This window comes from Schistocerca cancellata, chromosome 3 (genome assembly GCF_023864275.1).
Source record: "Schistocerca cancellata isolate TAMUIC-IGC-003103 chromosome 3, iqSchCanc2.1, whole genome shotgun sequence".
NCBI lineage: Eukaryota > Metazoa > Arthropoda > Insecta > Orthoptera > Acrididae > Schistocerca > Schistocerca cancellata.
In genome coordinates this window covers 388,985,218-389,003,828 of record NC_064628.1, presented here as the reverse complement: position 1 = coordinate 389,003,828, position 18,611 = coordinate 388,985,218, and the positions used below count along the sequence as shown (strand labels likewise).

At 37.9% G+C, this 18,611-nt stretch overlaps 2 protein-coding genes across 3 annotated transcripts in view; one reads left to right on the top strand and one right to left on the bottom strand.

Annotated features, from left to right (window-relative positions):
* Window positions 1-4,130, top strand: part of LOC126175106 (uncharacterized) — a 143,628-nt gene extending 139,498 nt beyond the window's left edge. The window contains exon 4 of the mRNA XM_049921660.1: window positions 3,647-4,130. Coding sequence (XP_049777617.1) covers window positions 3,647-3,875 — 229 coding nt within the window. The 3' untranslated portion in view covers window positions 3,876-4,130. The remainder of the gene's footprint in view (window positions 1-3,646) is intronic.
* A 2,907-nt stretch (window positions 4,131-7,037) lies between these two features.
* Window positions 7,038-18,611, bottom strand: part of LOC126175105 (adenosine 3'-phospho 5'-phosphosulfate transporter 2) — a 62,990-nt gene continuing 51,416 nt past the window's right edge. Inside the window, exon 6 of one of the 2 annotated variants that reach the window (XM_049921659.1) lies at window positions 7,038-7,825. In XM_049921659.1, the coding sequence (XP_049777616.1) occupies window positions 7,645-7,825 (181 nt within the window). In that variant the 3' untranslated portion in view covers window positions 7,038-7,644. The remainder of the gene's footprint in view (window positions 7,826-18,611) is intronic. The other variant, XR_007535525.1, reaches the window with a different exon arrangement.

The following is an 18,611-nucleotide window of genomic DNA, read 5'->3' as shown; positions in this document are numbered from 1 at the left end:
CATTTCTTGAGTGAATGCCACGAAGTGGTTCCTTCATCTTCGGAATCAAATCAAAGTCACAAGGACTTAAGTCCAGGGAGCACAGTGGATGGTGCAGTACTTCCCAGCCCAATTGACTGAACAGAGCAGTCACAGCTTGCTCTGTATCTGCCCACGGATTGTCGTGCAAAATGATGGGTTGCGCAGAAAGTGTTGCTGCTTCTTTCGCAAAGCTGGTCGCAGATGATGCTCCAAAAATGAACAGTAATACTGTGCTTTGATAGTCTGCAGTGGAGGAATGTAATGCATTAGGATAATCACAGTCTTACACGAGAATCACCATAACTTTAGACCACTCCATTCGCACCATCAACATAACAGGCTCTGCTAACGGTATACTACGCCTTCCACATTGCTGGCAATGGGTTCTACACAACGCTGCTGACTACTTTGAAGGACGATAACAGGTGCAAACATGTAACTCTTTTGTATCGGTTGTGAATAAATAGTTGCCGCTATTTAAGTTCCAACTCTCGCATTTATGAACTTCTGCTGCAACAACTCCTAAGGAAAATGCTGGTATGTTCTCATATCAAAACAGCACCTTCTTTTCCAGCAGCTTCCTGTAATTCCTTGTTGAATTAGTCTAACATCTCACTGTAGTGTTGTCAAGTAGTAATTCTCATTTCAAGTCTTTTGCATCCCAGAAACTCATCACAATAAGTTTCCCAGTCCATGGGGTCCTCTACAGCTTCTTTGGAGCAGATTCATAAGATGCAACCACACATTTTGACTATTGATGATTTCGACAATATAATGCTAGAATTATGTCTCATTGACACAAAAAGTTCTTCAAACCTCATTTAAATTGCTCCTAACACAGCTTCGAAGTTGGAAGCCACACCTGCTCATAGTACACTGTTAGCTATGGCGGCATTTATGAGGCTGTTTCTTATCTCAAACTTAAGCGAAAAATTTATTGCCATTCCCATTGACACATGTTTGTACTCTACTACTCCTTGCACTTTTGTTTATCAATCAGCAAGAAACAAGCAGTGGCTACTTCAATGTTGCATTCAATAACCACATCTGCTGGTCTTGAGGGGTGATCCCCAGATTGAAAAATTTACGTCCAACAACATTTAAATTCCTAGAACCAAAGTCTAACTTGTCATTAATGCAGAGCTTTTGGATGTGACGTAATACTGAGTAATGAAGATGCCACAAGTCTCAAAGCACCATATTGTTACTGCCCAAAACATTTTGTACGTTGCATTTCTTCTTCCCCACATACAGTTTGTGCCTTACTTAAGTCGATCATTTTCGTATACGTATAATTCATTACCTGCAGTGGATTCTGAGTGATGGGAATGTTCTGTTACTCGCATGTCTTCTTCCCAACACGCAGTACATGCCAATCTGGTCATTATTACATTCCTCCTATTTATTAATCCTCAGTGGGCCAAGTTAGTACTGGTTTGAGTGCCGAATACATTAAGTCATTCGCCATATGCAGCTTGGGCTGAATCTGCATTGTTCATAAACTTCCACTTCATTTCTCCCAGATATATTTCACATGTTATGCTGTTTCACTCAGTATGGTTTCTGCCATATGGCAAATTGCAGGCTTAACCATTTTCCATGGCATTAAATGGGCATTTCCCCAAGCTACGGCAAGTGGCTTGCATGCACCAACTAGCAGTTGCCAACTTTACATCACTGCTAATTGCCACTGCAGAGCGGGCACAACTATTGTGTGTGTCTGTAGTGGACGATGTGTGGCCAGGGGGGAAGGGGGTGCTACTTGTGCTGCTACTTGTGTTCTTTATTGCATGTAGGGTGTTTTTGTGTGAAAAATGATGTTGAAATAGACAAAGGGAAATCAATTACTTTGGTACACAAAGGCCTATTCTATGAGGCAAATGGGACAAGACTACAGACACAAAGATTGCAATGCCACAATGAATGCATCGAGGGAAGGTAAGTATGCATCGAACTTTATGAACAATTTAAGGCCTTAGACACAGGGAATTATGCATACGACGAGTTGTGCAATAAAAGATTTCAGATAGGGTACTTTCATCAGTGTCCAAATGAAAGTACTGTTTTTAACAAAAAGCTCTTGCCAGGTCATAATGACGACATTTTTTATGCGAGTTGCAAGAAAAGCAATCTTTCTGGAAAGAATGAGTACCACAGCATGACTCACATAAAGTACACTAACTAAAAACTCGAGAACCTGAGGCAGCCTTATCATTGATCCGTAACGAAACATCATGTCCCCTTACTCTGAACACATGTAGATATGAGTGTCTTTCCAAGATTAAAAACTTTTTGAAACCTTCAGGTACATTTTGTACATCATAACATACTGTCAAAATGCAATGAACAGTCAGTTACGCGGCATCATTCTATGTTTGTGACTCAAATGCTCATGCTTGACTAATGGTGAGATAAACAATGATAAGATAAGGCATTCATTGTGAAGCTGTTAGCCTATCATCTGTGAAAAATTCAATTCTTTAGCAAATACTTCTTTTAAAATAGTGTGAGAAATATTCTGGTGCAATACATCATGTGAAAAGAAAAACCAGTGAAAAGAAAAACCAAAGTTTTACTTCTTCATATGAAAATTAATAGATGTCTTAAAAAGCTATCTCCAGTATCAGATTGGTATACTTTCATTTACATACAAATATTTTTATAGCAAAGACACGGGATGCTTCTAGCTTTTGGATCTGTCACTTAGACAGAATGTTTGAAGTGTCAGCAGTAAATGTGGCACAAAGAAGTTTACTGAATGGCGGAAACCGTATTGTGTGAAACAGGCCCTTCTGCTGTGGATACAAACACTGTATGTGGAAGTGAGTGACATGTGTGAACTGTATGTCACCAACATAATTAGTTCGATGTGCTCACATTTCTTCAAAGTGTCAGTTCTATTGTACAGTTAAATTATGATCTGAACTGAATGGAGAGTTCTATTGTATGAGTCATTATACTATCAATATTAGTTTATGTCAACAATAATGTACTAACTTTTCTCATTGGATACCTAATGCAACATTTATGCAGTGGAAAAGAAGCAAATGGTATGACTTTTTCAGAGAAGAGTCAAGAAATAAAACAAAATGTGATTTGTGTCAACAACCATACTCAGACAGAAGAGAGTCCAGAGCAAGTTTCAAACAGATAATTATACAGAAAAACATTTAGTAATTAAACTAAAAAATATTTTGTAACATGTACCAGTCTCAGCAACACCGAATACATATAGTACGAAATTTAGTCGTTCCTTTACAGCCTTAACTGATGGTGAAGGTTCAGCGTAAACAGCCTACAGTTTCACTTTTACCTCATCATTCAATTTCCCACCCAAGAGCAAAAAATCATGTCACTGAATGATACTGTAAAGGCTGCTAAATCCATCTTGACTTACAAATCTGTGTCACTTTTGTTTTAGCTTAGTTTGTTGCACAGCAACATATGATGGTAACACCGGTTTGTGTTAGATGTGACATATGTTGAAAAATATGGGTACTTGTGGAACCCCCCCTTGTATTGATTATAATTTTAAGAAACTGAATAAATGTCTCTACTTTTTACACTGTTGATACATGTAACTTGTGAGTACAACATATTTACTGTTAAATTCTGTTATTTACAGGATCTTGGGGATTGTATTTTTGGTGTTTGGGTTTGCCACCCTGTTTGGAAGCCTGGTCTACTGTGTATATCTGTGCAGGGATGCTAAACATCCAAAAGATGTAAACCTCGAAGATCTCTACTGGACGCATCACTGGCAAAAATCGGTAGGCACGACAGATGTCCGCAAGAGTGACCCAGACCGTTACAGCGACCGTTATTCCGTTGGCAAGTACAGTGACAGGTACTGAAGACGACAGAAGTGATTACCCTGTCGAGCAGTCTGGTGGAAACTGCATGGTAGTTGTGGTGTGCAAGGTGTTGAGAAGAGGACACTGTTGTATAACTTTTGGTGCTAATGTAGTGTAGCAACTACAATTAAAGTGTAAACTAACTACTGTATTTTAATCCAGCTGACTGTTACATAATAATTTTGTTTCACTAATGCCACACTGGTGTCAATGATGTAATTCTCCCCTCTCCTCCTAAAAAAGCCTGAAAGTTTACCTGTATTGTCTTTATTACATATATCACTTGTATTTGACTATAACAATGCTGGACTGTCACATTTGCAGTGATGCTTTGATTGATATAGTTGGCTGCTTTGATGTTATACTTGTGTTATACAGACAAACAATGAAACTGGCCACAATTATTAGTGAATGATGATACAATCACAGCTACAAGTGTATGTGGGAGGCTGAAGAGGCTTGTTTATTAACACAGGAGCAGTGCAGCCTAAAAGCAATAAGTGTAAAAAAGTAACCTGGGACCATATAGTGGATGTTAGCGGATGTGTTGAGAAATAGGATACATACAGAAATAAGAACTACACACACACACACACACACACACACACACACACACACTAATGGAGAGAAAACTATACCTAGCTTTTGGAAATGTTAACTCCTTGGGAGGGGGAGGGGGTGGGGGAGAGTGATAGGTTACTTATGAGAAAGTTCCCACCTGTTGTGAGGACGAGAGGAAACAAAGTGAAGGAAAAGGAATCAGAGAGAGAGAGAGAGAGAGTGAGTACGAGGTCAAAGACAGAACTTTGGTAAGTGCCGATATCTAATGTACTATGTACTTCAGGCAGAAAGTTGAATATGTACCGCATATCTTTCTTGTGGAGATTACTTAAAACATCCATACTGCAGTGATGTAAGCCTGTTATTTGCTACCCAAAAAGTTTCCAGTAAATTCCTATTCCATTTTCACTTTAATGTGACAGATAAAATATCTCATTCAAGATATTTTTATGCAGATTCTTTGACTTTGTATATGTTTGTTCTCTGATAATAACTTCATACTTGTGCAAATATTGTTACAATAGACTTTTGGTTTACTAAATCATGACAGATAAATAAAGCAATCCTTTTAAATTAATCCCTTTACTGGTAGGACTGACTGTAGATAAGCAGAATGGGCCAGTGCTTAAAATATCCAGTTGATAAAAGTTTACAAAAAAATTGAAATATTTTCAGTCACTATTAATATTGCTGAATAAAGTGTTTTCTTATGTTGATAATATTAAAATTCACCATGTGGAAATACAAAACGAGTTATAAATAAAATGAATCCTGTTATTTCCAGATACAGGTGTCTTTACCACTTATGCTATAGAGTAATTGAATAGTACACATGGTGTCACAAAAAGGATAGAATGACACCTGTGAAAGAACCAAATTTGATAAAATTAATTTAAATGCAGCACAAACAACATGAGTGAGTTCTGCACATAATTCAAGTTGTGCTCATTTTTTTTCTGGCAAAATTCCAAACACTATAAGAACATTTATAACTTCTTTCACACATATTAAAGATGGTATTCCTATTAGTTTGGAACCTTCTTACGAAAACATGCACTAATTGTCTCTCATCAGTCAGTAAATGTGCCAACAAGTTAACACCACACTGTCAATAGTTCTGCAACTTCACAGGTTTCCCTCTTTTTATCTTATATGATTTTAGTAATAATGCATGCATGTGCGAAAATTACTAGAAAGTACATATTAAGATGGCAATTTCAGTTGTTTGAGTTAATATAATATCACCAGAATACAATCCTTGCAGTTAATGGTAAAACCAGTGAGAGTAAGATATGCAGACTGGTCACTCTTTTTATTTTACTGCTCACCCTTTTTATTTTACTGCCAGATCAGTAATTATGTGTGAAATGTGATCTACATCTGATCAGCAGCCACAGCACATTTTCCCAGGGTTTTCCACGGTACAAAGATTTTTGAATATTTAGCATGTCTTTCTTAATTAACATACAAAAAAACACCTGGCAGATGTTTAATTCCATGTTACACAGATATTTTGCAATATTTATATAAGTTTGACCTTGACTGTTAAGTCAATACTGCAAGACATAGTGCAAAACATGCTGCAGTATCTGTAAAAATAATGTATTATTGCAATCAGTTCTGATCTGCATCAGTCTTTGTGATATTTATTCAATCGGTAAGTAACATATTTCAATTTTAAAAATACAAAAGTGATATTTACAGTGAAACATGGAAAATTGCTTGCTTAAAAGATAATGTGTTACCGTATTTACTCGAATCTAAGCCGCACTTTTTTTCCGGTTTTTGTAATCCAAAAAACCGCCTGCAGTTTAGAATCGAGTGCAAAGTAAGCGGAAGTTCTGAAAAATGATGGTAGGTGCCGCCACAACTAACTTCTGCAGTCGAATATATGTAGCGTTACACAGGCATGCTTTGCGGGCACAAAGATAAATATGGCGCTAAAATCTCTGCGTCAGTAAATAAATTGAAAAAAAATTTTTCGCTAAACTCTCGTTCAGAACATCTTCTATCATATGCAGCCTATTATTTGGTTCTTGTTGATCATTATCAAAGAAAGCAGCAGTGTAAGTAACAACAAATAGCAGTCTCTTGCCATTGTTTCGCTAATGAGACGATTCCTCTCGCTCTCTCTCTCTCTCTCTTTTTTATTGCAAGCGGCGGTACTGTGCACAAAAGCAAGCCATGCGGCGATCGGCGACAGGCCGTAAACACTCATTATCAGAAAGCGACAAACACTGCATGGCACAATACAGTAACGCATTTTCAGCTTAGAGTGACGTAAACACCTATAACAGAGAGAACGGCACTTATCAGATCAAAGAAAAATAAGCAATCAATTCAAACCAGATGAAGCACGTGAAAAAGGAAGGGTAAATACGGACGGAGCGTCTGACGCATAGCAATGGCTACTTGGTAAAGGTTAACTGCTAAGCTTACGACTCGAACCAAACTACTGTAGCTATATCGCCATTCATTCGACCTAAATTATGTCTCATATTATAATGGACCAACTTTGTTTCGATTTGGATGTGTGGCCTAAAACTTTTCTCTCACCTTGAATTTCGAGTCTCAAATTTCAGGTGTGGCTTAGATTCGGGATTTTTTTTTTTTTTTTCCTCCTTTATTTAGAGTCTCATTTTTCAGGTGCGGCTTAGATTTGAATGCGGCTTAGATTCGAGTAAACACGGTAGCTCGTATCATGTAACTTTATGGTTACTAACACATTGCAGTTAAGGTTTTTGATGTTTCATTATGTTTGTGCAAGAGAATGATCATTATCCAAAAATAAATCTCTGTATTGTTGGCTCTTCATGGATACTCTCTCAGTGGTGCACTATTTACTACTGTACATGCAGAGAACTAATACTACCACAAAGTAATATACAGGTGTCTACCAATTACATGTCAATATTGTGGAAACTCTGCCAGTTGTCAGACTGAGTTCTCTGGCGTACGAGAATTATTCTCTTAAAAACATACTGTAAAGGTTGAGAAAACTTTGAGCAGCTACAACATTTCTCGCATCAGAGAAAGATCTTGTAAGTAAAAAATAATAAAATAATTTATTTTCTTACAAATATATACAATACAAAATACTGATGTTTGTAATCTTTGTACAAAAACATACACTAAGATATTTTGAGATTCTTTCATACTGTGTGAGACTCTTCTAGAGATTCTTACATATCACAGCTAGTAATAAACTTCATACATGTGCCAAAGTATGGCTATGAGAAGAGTACTTGTTGTACTTCAGTTTTATTAAAAAATGTTGAAGTTTTCGTTGTACTTTCCCAAACAGTTCTGGAATGTCTGTTTTACCTCTGTTCTTGCTGTACACATTTATGTAAATTCCCAGTACAACAAGCATGCCAGACCATACATATCTGTAAGAAGAAAAACAAAGTGCTACAGTTAACAGATAATATTAACAATGGAATTGTATAACATATTCTAAGTGTGATATATGCTGCTGATGATGCATAAAGCGGGTAAAAACAGTCAAGGCACTGAGAAAAGAAAAATGCTTGGGGAAGGTTTTTCAATAAGATGGTTTACACTGGAGGGATAGGAATACAAAGGAACTTGCAAAATTAATTACAAAATGTCTGCAGAGGAAACAGTTCTCATAATTCTGAGCAGTGCTAGGATTACTGTACTTCACATGAAAGGATATAGGTCTGTAGTTTTTTGCCTATCAGTCACCTCCCCATTATGTACAAGATATTCTATACAATTACCATCAACTGCACTGAAAAAATATTGCATTTCAATGATACAAAGGAATACTTGAGGTTTGGAAGTGAATACAGTGCAACAAACCATTTACACGTCATAAATGCAACTACAGAAGGTAGCAGTAAGTATGAATTACCACTTTGACTGGGATTCACTGAGTGTGAGAAAGCTTTTGACTCAGTTTCAAAAAAGTATGTAGTGACAACATTTGAGGAACATGACACTGAATCAACCTATACCAATATACTGACGAATATAAATGTCAATCATGATTCATTAGGGTAGCACAAAATTCAAACTGAAAGAGGAGCCAGGCAAGGAGATTCCATACAACTCAGAGCCTTGAATTGGAAAACCATACATGTTAGTGGAACATATGTGACCCACCTTCATTCTGCTGATGACATTGTACTGTTTGCCTTTAGAGCAATTAAATTTCGGCAAGAAATTGAGGGACTTGAGGAACACATCAAGTTTGAAAGCAACTGTGAAAATCAATTAACTGTACTAAGACTGGTCCGGTATAAGAGGGGTTTGGAAGCCCCTAATCTGGTCATGCTACTATATAAAGTAACAAAAATATATAAAATAAAGTATAACAAACATACTGAAAAGCAGTACCAATTAACAATGTAGCCACAGAACCAGTTAACTATCTTTAGTATTTGGAGTAGTTGAAGGCAACAAGCAAAACAGACAAATGAAAGAGTAAAAACGGCATGATATTCCTTTGATAAACTCAACTGTGTCTTCAAACTTAAGTTTACAATGAGCCTGAAAAGAAACATTATCAACTTTCATCACAGAGATGCGGACTTTCAATGTGAAGACCAGTCAAAAGTTAAAAGTCATTCAGAGAGCAATGGAGAGGACTACAGAGAGGAAACGAACAAATGGATCGGAGAAGAGAGTGGAATGAAAGCCATAATTATGACTGTAATGAAAATGAAATTAATATTTAAACAATGAGCTAACAGAAGGCAAGTAGGTGACATTGGGAAACAAGCAGGGGAAATTCTGAAGTCTATAACTGAATACTGTGATGTATATGCTGGTCTAGAGGCCGTTATCCTGCAGGCAAACGGATGATGATCATTTTCTTCATGTGGGGTGCCACAGCTGCACATTTGTTAAGACATTTTGAAGTTTACCACCTCGGTTATTTTTCAAAATAACACCTGAGGTGGAAAACTTCAAAATGTCTCGTAAAATGATGCAGCACATATAATCAAAACAATCCCTATCCTTAATCATTCTTACTACCTCAGCTAAATATGTTCATACAATAGTACATAAAAATTCCTATTTTAGTTTTGTTTCAATCAATAACTTAAAGAGTAAAGATAACAAATCACGAGTAACAAGACTATTACAGTTGATATAGAGTACACACACACACACACACACACACACACACACACACACACCTGCATCATTTTGATGATTACACTGTGCTGGTATTGCAGCTCAGCTGGGACTGGGTAGAGCGGATGAGGGGAGACAGGAGGTGGGAAGTGGAACAGAGTGCATACATTGATGAGGAAAAAAATTCTCAGATTTCCCGGTTAAAAATTCACTTGCTCCCAGATGAAAATACATTTTTTCCATGTTAAGTAACAGCATACTTTTCCTCGGAACTGTAAAACTTATCAATCCTTTAAATAGTTGTGGTTTTATACACTGGCGTAGAATTTCCTGGCTCTTTAGAAAACGAAACTCGGGGGAAAAAACACATTTTGGAAAGATGTCTGATGTGCAGCAACATGTACACTGCATATTTTCGTATTACAAAAGTATAAATTCAAATTCCACTTAACACTGCATGTCACTTTCCGAAAGATTAAAATCGAGATTGGGATGTGCTTTTGTAAGCCAGTTGTAGCTCATGTCAAGTGATCTCGCCAGCCGATGAATGACAGCAGAAATACAGATCATAAGACATGTGATGTAGTCAGCCAATAGCAACATCACTGTTAAGTAGCATGAACACACAAATAGGAAAAGGTAATGGTTTAAATTAATATACATACTGTTCCTACAAGAACAGCAAAGTTTCCACATATAATATTGGTCTCTAAGATTAATGAGCTGCAGGAGAAGAGAAGCTAAGATTTCATACATAATGTTGATCATTTTTGCGTGTGTTACACTTTCAGATACATCACACAAATGCGCCAGTAAAATTTTTAACGACATAAATGTCTCATATTCTGGGCTCAAAAATATTCTAAATGGTCATCCTCAAAGATTTGATTAATTCCCAGCGTCTCGGAAACCTTTTCAGGTGAATCACGTGAGTCCAAATGACACCTCCACCAATGCACTGCCCTATTATACTTTTGTGCACAATACTAACACAGGGCGTATACATGGACAAGGAAAAAAAATCCTGGATTTTTCCGGTTGAAAATACACTTTCTCCTGTGTGAAAATACACTTTTTCCGTTGTAACTGACAGTATACTTTTCCTTGGCACTGTAAAACTTTTCAATCCTTTTTATCTTTATGGTTTTATACACCGACGTAGAATTTCCCGGCACTTTAGATAATGAAATGCAGGGGGGAAAAAGAAACACATTTCGGAAAGATCTTCGATGTGCAGCAACATGTACGCTGCATATTTTTGTGCTACGAAGGAATAAATTCGAATACCACCTAACACCACATGTTACTTTCCGAAGCATTCACATCGAGATAGCAACACACTTTTGTAAGCCAGTCATAGCTCATGTCACGTGATCTCGCCAGATGATGACAGCATAGGACACATGATGTAGTCGGCCAATAGCAAGATCACTCTTAAGTAGCGCGAACACACAAATAAGAAAAGTTAATGGTTTAAATTAATATACATAGTGTTGCTACCAGAAAAGCAAAGCTTTCACAAATAATATTGGTCTCGAAGATGATAAGTTGCAAGAAAAGCTAAGCTTCCACATATAATGTTGACCTTTTTTGCGCGTGTTGCACTTTAAGATACATCACACAAATGTGCCAGTAAAATTTTTAATAACGACGTAAATGTCTGATCTTCTGGGCTCAAAATTCCTCTAGATGGTTGTTCTCAGAGTTGAGAGTCAAACACTATGTGATTTAAGAAATTCATCGGACATTTGTGCACGGAGTTCATCTTGCGTAAAATGCAATTTACTTTGAAAGTAACGCTTTCCAAACAACCATTCAGAATATTTTCCTGCGACCTGTTAGAAATAGATTTGTTTCAGCAGTTGCCAGAGAGCGCCAGATAACACGCGTCGTCGTGTCACGCTTGCGCAGCTACGATGACGCAGGAAGTCCGTATGTGTAAAACATTAAAAGATTTTACATTATGTCATAAAAGAAACAAGACATTAGAGGATATTCCAAGAGCATGGGAATTTTGTGAACTATACTAAAATGCATCATTTGGCTTAAAGTGCACATCCGTATGTCCAGATTCAGATGTAAATTTTCTTGGAGTACCAGTACTGTATTATCTCATATTTGGCTCTTTATTAAGGCATAATGCCATACGAGGTAGAAGATGGAAAATGTGAACTTGAAATGCAGCGAACAGTTGAAACTAGCCAATAGTCTGGAATGAAACACTTCGTTTCAAATAAATTGACTGCCTCAGCAGAAAAGATTAATAAAAGTCAAATTTCTTTAACAAACCGACAAAAATAGCTTCATTGTTCTGCAAGGCGATTAATGCTTGACTGTCAGAAAGGTGGAAACAAAATAAAACCTGAAACTAATTAAATATTTCAGCCTTCTGTAATTATGTGAATGTATTTTAATTCACTTGATAGCTCCGGCTGCTGTAATCCGTTTTGTTTTCATTTGAGGTGAGAGCAATAACAGAAGAGGAAACAGCAAAATCACTTAATGTAAACACGGGTCACATGGCGACTACCACCTCCCACTACAACTCAGACTGCTCTGTAAATCAGGACCGGATCTAGGAATTTCCGAACCGGGGCAATATTAGATAGTGGCGCTCCCCCTCCCTCGAGCATGAGGTAGGACGCCAAAAATTAAAAAAACTGACTTTTCAAAAATATCTTCATTTTGTAGCGCACATCTTTCTGAAGAGTCTCATACATAAAACATATTTATTCGAGGGAACGTAAGACATGTTATTTGGTCTAAGTGCAGTGCCACGCTTCTCCACACAGCATTCTTCCATCGCACGTCTCTGTATTTCGCTCTGTGGAATTCAAACATGTAATATTTTGTAATGGAATGGCTGCCATCAAACTATATTCACGACAGTGGAAATTAAAATGTCCTGTGGTGCCTCTCCTGCTCCCAATTGGCCGGTTTGACACCCTGCTCCTCTTTTAAAAAATCTTGCAATTAATACTGAATAGGATTATTTATAACTGGCAGAATAAGAACTCTTCAGAAAATTTACAGTCTTTACGGCCTATTAACTAATAACTTGCTGATTTGTGTGAGATAAAATTAAATATAGGATACATAAAACGAGTAAAGACAAGAGACAAGCAAGACAGTACATATTTCTTCAATCGTTAAGTCCTACCTTTTTTTTTTCTCTCTAATCTTGCCACAGCTTTATACGGCATACTTTCCTTTGTGGGAAAGAATCTATTACCTCATCAAAGTTCGTCAACGTTTTGCTACACGAAAAAACAAAATGTCATTGTCTAATACTAGAAAAGCTGTTAATAGAAATTGTTCCCAAGACTGGTGTGGTTTCTCGATCTGATTACGTGTATTTTGTCACTGCTATATGAAACAAAATAGTCCTGCCCAATATTGCAGCAGTTGTTACACACACCAAATAAACGAGACTGTTTTGGCACAAATGGTCACTTTTATAACACGACGGAATATAGTTCACAAAGTACCAATATCAAGTGCCTATTAGGCATAATACAAACAAAGTTTTATGTTAGGAAATAGTTTCACATTTCATTCATACATTCTAGCTTCTGAAGCATGAGTCGAGAGGTAGTAGTACGAAATTTTTATATAAATTTGGAATCGTCATATTCTTCCGCAATTTGTGTGAGTCCCCGTTTCTTCTCCTTCCTCGTCCTAACAAACAATCTTGTCAGCACTAACTCTGTAACTATTCCTGTCAGTGTCAAAACTTATTCTCTGGTTAATTTCACTAACTCTGTCACAATCACCGTTTTAGTTATACCGCATTTATTCTCCGGTTAGGCATTATTACGCGTTCGTACAACGCGTTTTCTGCACTACTCCCAGAACAGAACTTTAGTGGCTGTTAGCCGGGGTCTGTATAACTGGCCTTTAGTAGTGTAGCGGTCTGGCCAAAAATTTTCTGTCAAAATTTCATGTTCTTGGACACATGGAGGAGACAATATGCGATCTTTGTTGCCTGTTATTCCTGTTAGTCATTTATTTCCACTCTGGTAGTCTGAATCTATGGAATTTGCTAGTAGCTATAACAATGGTCATCATTTGCAACCCAAGTTAACCACATAAACAGCTATTGACATTCACCTGTTCGGCTTTATTCCACTCAGCTCCTATAGACACGTCCCCTTTTGTCTGCAGGAAAGTTTATTTCTAGATGCGAGGGGGATTCCCCTGGCAGAGACATCACGTACACTATGCACGCATTCAAAAATCAACTTACGATTCTTTCAGAAATCGACTCAGAATTTGTTCAAAAATGTTCAAAAACCAACCGAGATGCATTCAAAATCATATGAGTAATTGATAGATCAACATGTGCTGTATGCTAGGCACTTTGTGAAACAAGGTCTTTTTCCTCAATAATATGAATTTGGCAGCTCCCCCCCCTCCCCCCTGAAACTGCCACCCGGGGCAGATACCACGGTTTGTTCCCGCCCCCTTGTTCCGGGCCTGTTGCGCATACGTGAATCTGACATCTTAGGTGCACAAGTAAAATTTATCCAGATAGCATCTGGCTGCTTGCTCCTATTTCTTATACAGCTAAATGCCACACTTCTGTAGCCAGAAATGGGAGAAGGTATTACTCATACGAGACTCAATCGCAATGTAAACAGTTGTGGCGCCACGTTCATTGGAGGCAATTTGTTTTTATGAAACATTGCACAGTCTCCCTAAAGCCGTTGACACATTTTGCTGATGGCAGATGCTTGTATGAGCACTGTGTTTTGTTGTTGCATATGGTGAATTTCCTTTGCAATCTAAGTTTTATTTTCATTTCTTTTATCTCGTTCATTTTTTATTGCTGCAGTACTATTCTGCACTAGCGAGATACAGTAATATTCTTTGTCAGAGTATTGGTTCTTACCAGTCAAAGTTACAAAAATTTAACTGAAAACTAAAACAATGAAAAATTTCTGGAATTCTAAGAAATTCTCGCGTTTTTCCCGGTTTTCTCCCGGATGTAAAAATTCCTGGGTTTTTCCCAGATGTCCCGGGTCGTATACACCCTATGGAAGGAAGTGTTGGGGAAGGCTGGCTGACAGCTGGGAGGGGGAGACAACAGGCTTACCAGATGGCAATGGAGCACTGGTGAGCTCAATCTGGCTTCTGGCAGAGGGAACACAGGCAGCACACTGCAAAGGGACACCCCCTAGTCTGCCAATACCATTCTGGACTGGAACAGCTTAACCATTTCCTTTGCCAGGGCTTCAACTAGCTATCATTATGCCTGTAAACGAGGAACATTCTACCCACAACCCTCCCCAGCCCTCCGGGTTACTATTCCATTGCCCATTCAAAATATACACGATGTGTCACAAAGGACATTACAGCTTCAAAATGATACAGATGGAGATAACTTATAGAATCAGTAGATGTGTCACTTTGTAGCAAACAACCGCAAGTTTCACATAAAAGTGCAAAGTGTCATTTTCGTTCAATGTGACTACCATTTGTGATACGGCAAACGTCCCAATGCACCAAATCAGGTGTAACGTGTGCAACAGCAGCGTAGATTTAATTTTTCAAGTCAGCTACTCTGTTTGGTGGGGGAAGAACACACACACAGTCTTTAATGAAACTCCAGAGAAAGAACTGCAGTGGTGTTGCGTCAGGGGAGCGAGGGGCCACATGATTGGCCATTCATAGCCAATCCATTGCCTTGGGAAGTGGTTATCAAGGAAACCTCAAACTTCTGTGGAAATGAGATGGTGTACTGTCTCGCTGGCAGTAAAGCATCCCATCTCGTTCATTTTCATCGATCTGAGAAATTAAAAAGTTTTCAAACATATCCAGATACATAGTACCAGTGACATAATCATAAACACCCCAGTGACCTGGTAATTTATCATGTCGCACTGAACAACCTGTCTCAACAAAGTTCTTGTGCCACGAGTAAATTGTAGGCCTGCTCGGAGGTTCTTTAATGTATTCAGTGCAAAATTTGTGCCAAACAGTTGTTGCAGAGTTCATTTCATGAAACCAAAACACACTCCACACCAGTGAAAGCAGCCATTTTAAGTGTGCACTATGCTGGCATTCCTGGGGTGGAATTGGGTACTGATCCAAACCTGAGGTTGTTTGCTACATAATGACAAATCTACCAATTCTGTAAATTGTCTCAATAAATTTCTATATCATTCCAAAGTTGTGAAGTCCTTTTCGACTCACTCCTACTAGCCCATCTTTACGCCAAACCTACTCTCATCCCTTTTCGACATGGGTCATATGCCTCTGTATGACCCAGGTGGCAGACCTGTCCGGTACACTCAAGGACTCCAGTCCCTTCACAGGTTTACCCAGCCCTATCAGAGGAAGACCCAACTGTGAAAGCATTCACATCATGTACGAGCTCTGCTGAATTCCTGCACACCGTTTTACATGAGCATGATCACCATCAAGCTGCTCATCTGAAGAGTTGACCATCCAGTGGCAGGACACAGTTGCTGAGCACACCATTCTCAGTTTCAATGGCTTCCTCACAACTGTGCCATCTGGTTCTCTGCCCACAACAGCTTCTCTTGATTATTTACATAGGAGTGAAGTGAAGCGAAGTTGGATTCCCTTGTTATCAGTTGTACCTAAGTTCTCACTATTTACTTCAGTACATTCTTTATTATGTTCAGATGTTTATACATAGCCCCGTGTTTTTATTTATTTATTTATTTACACATCAAGTTCTGTAGGACCAAATTGAGGAGCAAATCTCCAAGGTCATGGAACGCGTCAGCACATGAAATTACAACATAAAAGTAATAACAGATAATCAACAAAACAACAAGAAATAGCTTAATTTTTCAAGGAACTTCTCAACAGAATAGAAGGGGTGACCATGAGGAAACTCTTCAGTTCCGATTTGAAAGCACGTGGAAAGATTTTTGAGTTCTAGTGGTAGCTTACTGAAAATGGATGCAGCACTATACTGCACACCTTTCTGCACAAGAGTTAAGGAAGTCTGATCCAAATGCAGGTTTGATTTCTGCCGAGTATTCACAGAGTGAAAGCTGCTTATTCTTGGGAATAAGCTAATATTGTTAACAAGAAACGACAGTAAGGAATATATATATATATATATATATATATATATATATATATATATATATATATATATATATATATATTTTGTGAGGGCAATGTCAAAATACCCAAACTAGTGAACAGGGGTCGACAAGAGGTTGTGAACTTACACCACTTAGTGCCCGAACCTCCCATTTCTGAGCCAAAAATATCCTTTTAGAATGGGAAGAGTTACCCCAAAATATAATACTAAAAGACATCCATGAATGAAAACAAGCAAAGTAAACTAATTTTCATGTTGAACGATCACTCTTCAGATAATGTTCTAATAGTAAAAATAGCAACATTAAGTCTTTGAATAAAATCTTGAACATGGGCTTTCCATGACAGTTTACTATCTATCTGAACACCTAGAAATTTGAACTGTTGTTTCACTAATCATATCCCCATTCTGTGAAATTAAAAGTCGGGTTTTGTTGAATTGTGTGTTAGAAACTGTAAAAACTGAGTCTCACTGTGATTTAGCATTAGTTTATCTTCTACAAGCCATGAGCTTATGTCATGAACTTGAAACTGAGCCAATGTTGCACACAACATCCTTTACTACCAAACTAGTGTCATCAGCAAACAGATATATTTTAGAGTTACACATAATACCAGAGAGCATATCATTTATATAAATAAGGAACAGGAGTGGACCCAGCACTGATTCCTGGGGCACCCCCCCCCCCCCACACACACACACACTTGACCATACCCCATTCAGACCCCACATCACAGCCATTCTCAACACTGTGAATAATGACCTTTTGCTCTCTGTTGCTAAAGTAAGAGAACAACCAATTGTGAGCTACTCCCTGTATTCTGTAATGGTCCAACTTCTGGAGCAATATTTTGTGATCAACACAATCAAACACCTCAGTTAAATGAAAAAAATATGCCTAGCATTCGAAGCCCCCTGTTTAATGCATCCAGTACCTCACAGAGAAAAGAGAATATAGGATTTTCAGTTGTGTACATGAGATATGGATACTTGTGCTATCACATCTATGAGTTGAAGATTTCTCTAGCCCAGAATATAACTTCTTAGATAAGTCTAACAAGAGGTTTTCTTATTAGAAAGTTTACCTACTTTGGAGCTATTTTGTGCAACTGTTGCAGCTTCTCTCCTTGACACTGAAGCATAGTAATGCTATCGTCTAATTTATCTAATCGTTTTAATTTCTCTACTACTACTACTACTACTACTACTACTACTACTAAAATATTGGTATCCATACTTCAAGTAGTCAGTGGTATACAGTATAACTAACAATCAATTCGCTCAATAGCACTTCCCTCTCAAACCAAATGTATTTACACCATCACATAATCTTGGCAAAAATCGTCTCACCAAATTGAAGCACTACATAAATTCTGCACGTGGGACACAGCACAGCTCTCTCAATTCACTGAAACAGCAGCTACACAGTTCTGCCAATGACAACAGAACCGTGGTGCTTAACTGTGCTGCCACTGCGTAGTTTGACTGTCACCAATGCTGTCATAAGTAGCTGCTGCACACAGATGCTCAAAAACAGCTCCCCAAAATCTTCTCGTTTGTCACTGTAATGTTTCTTCTGCCTTACATTCTAAGAAATTAATCACACACATAAATAATCGTGGGTGTTGACCACATTGCTATGGTCAACGGATTTTCTTAATTTCAAATGGTGTGACAATTCACACTTACGTGGTTTTCATTAAATCACCAAATACCTTCTTTTGAGCATAACTCTTCATTAGACGACACTACAATGTGTGCTCACCTGTATCTTTTTTCTTGTTTATCTCAGTTGCTGCAGGGATCATCATATATTATTTAACAAAATTTCTTATTTTCTGTTGTAGCTTTCTTATTTTAGCACCTCTCATCAGTGTCCTTCACTCAGTGTGCCAAATTAAATGTTTTAATGTTATGGAGAAGTACTAGTTACAGAAACTCAGAACACTGTCTTTTGACAGAACTTTTCTGTATTTTATTGGTCA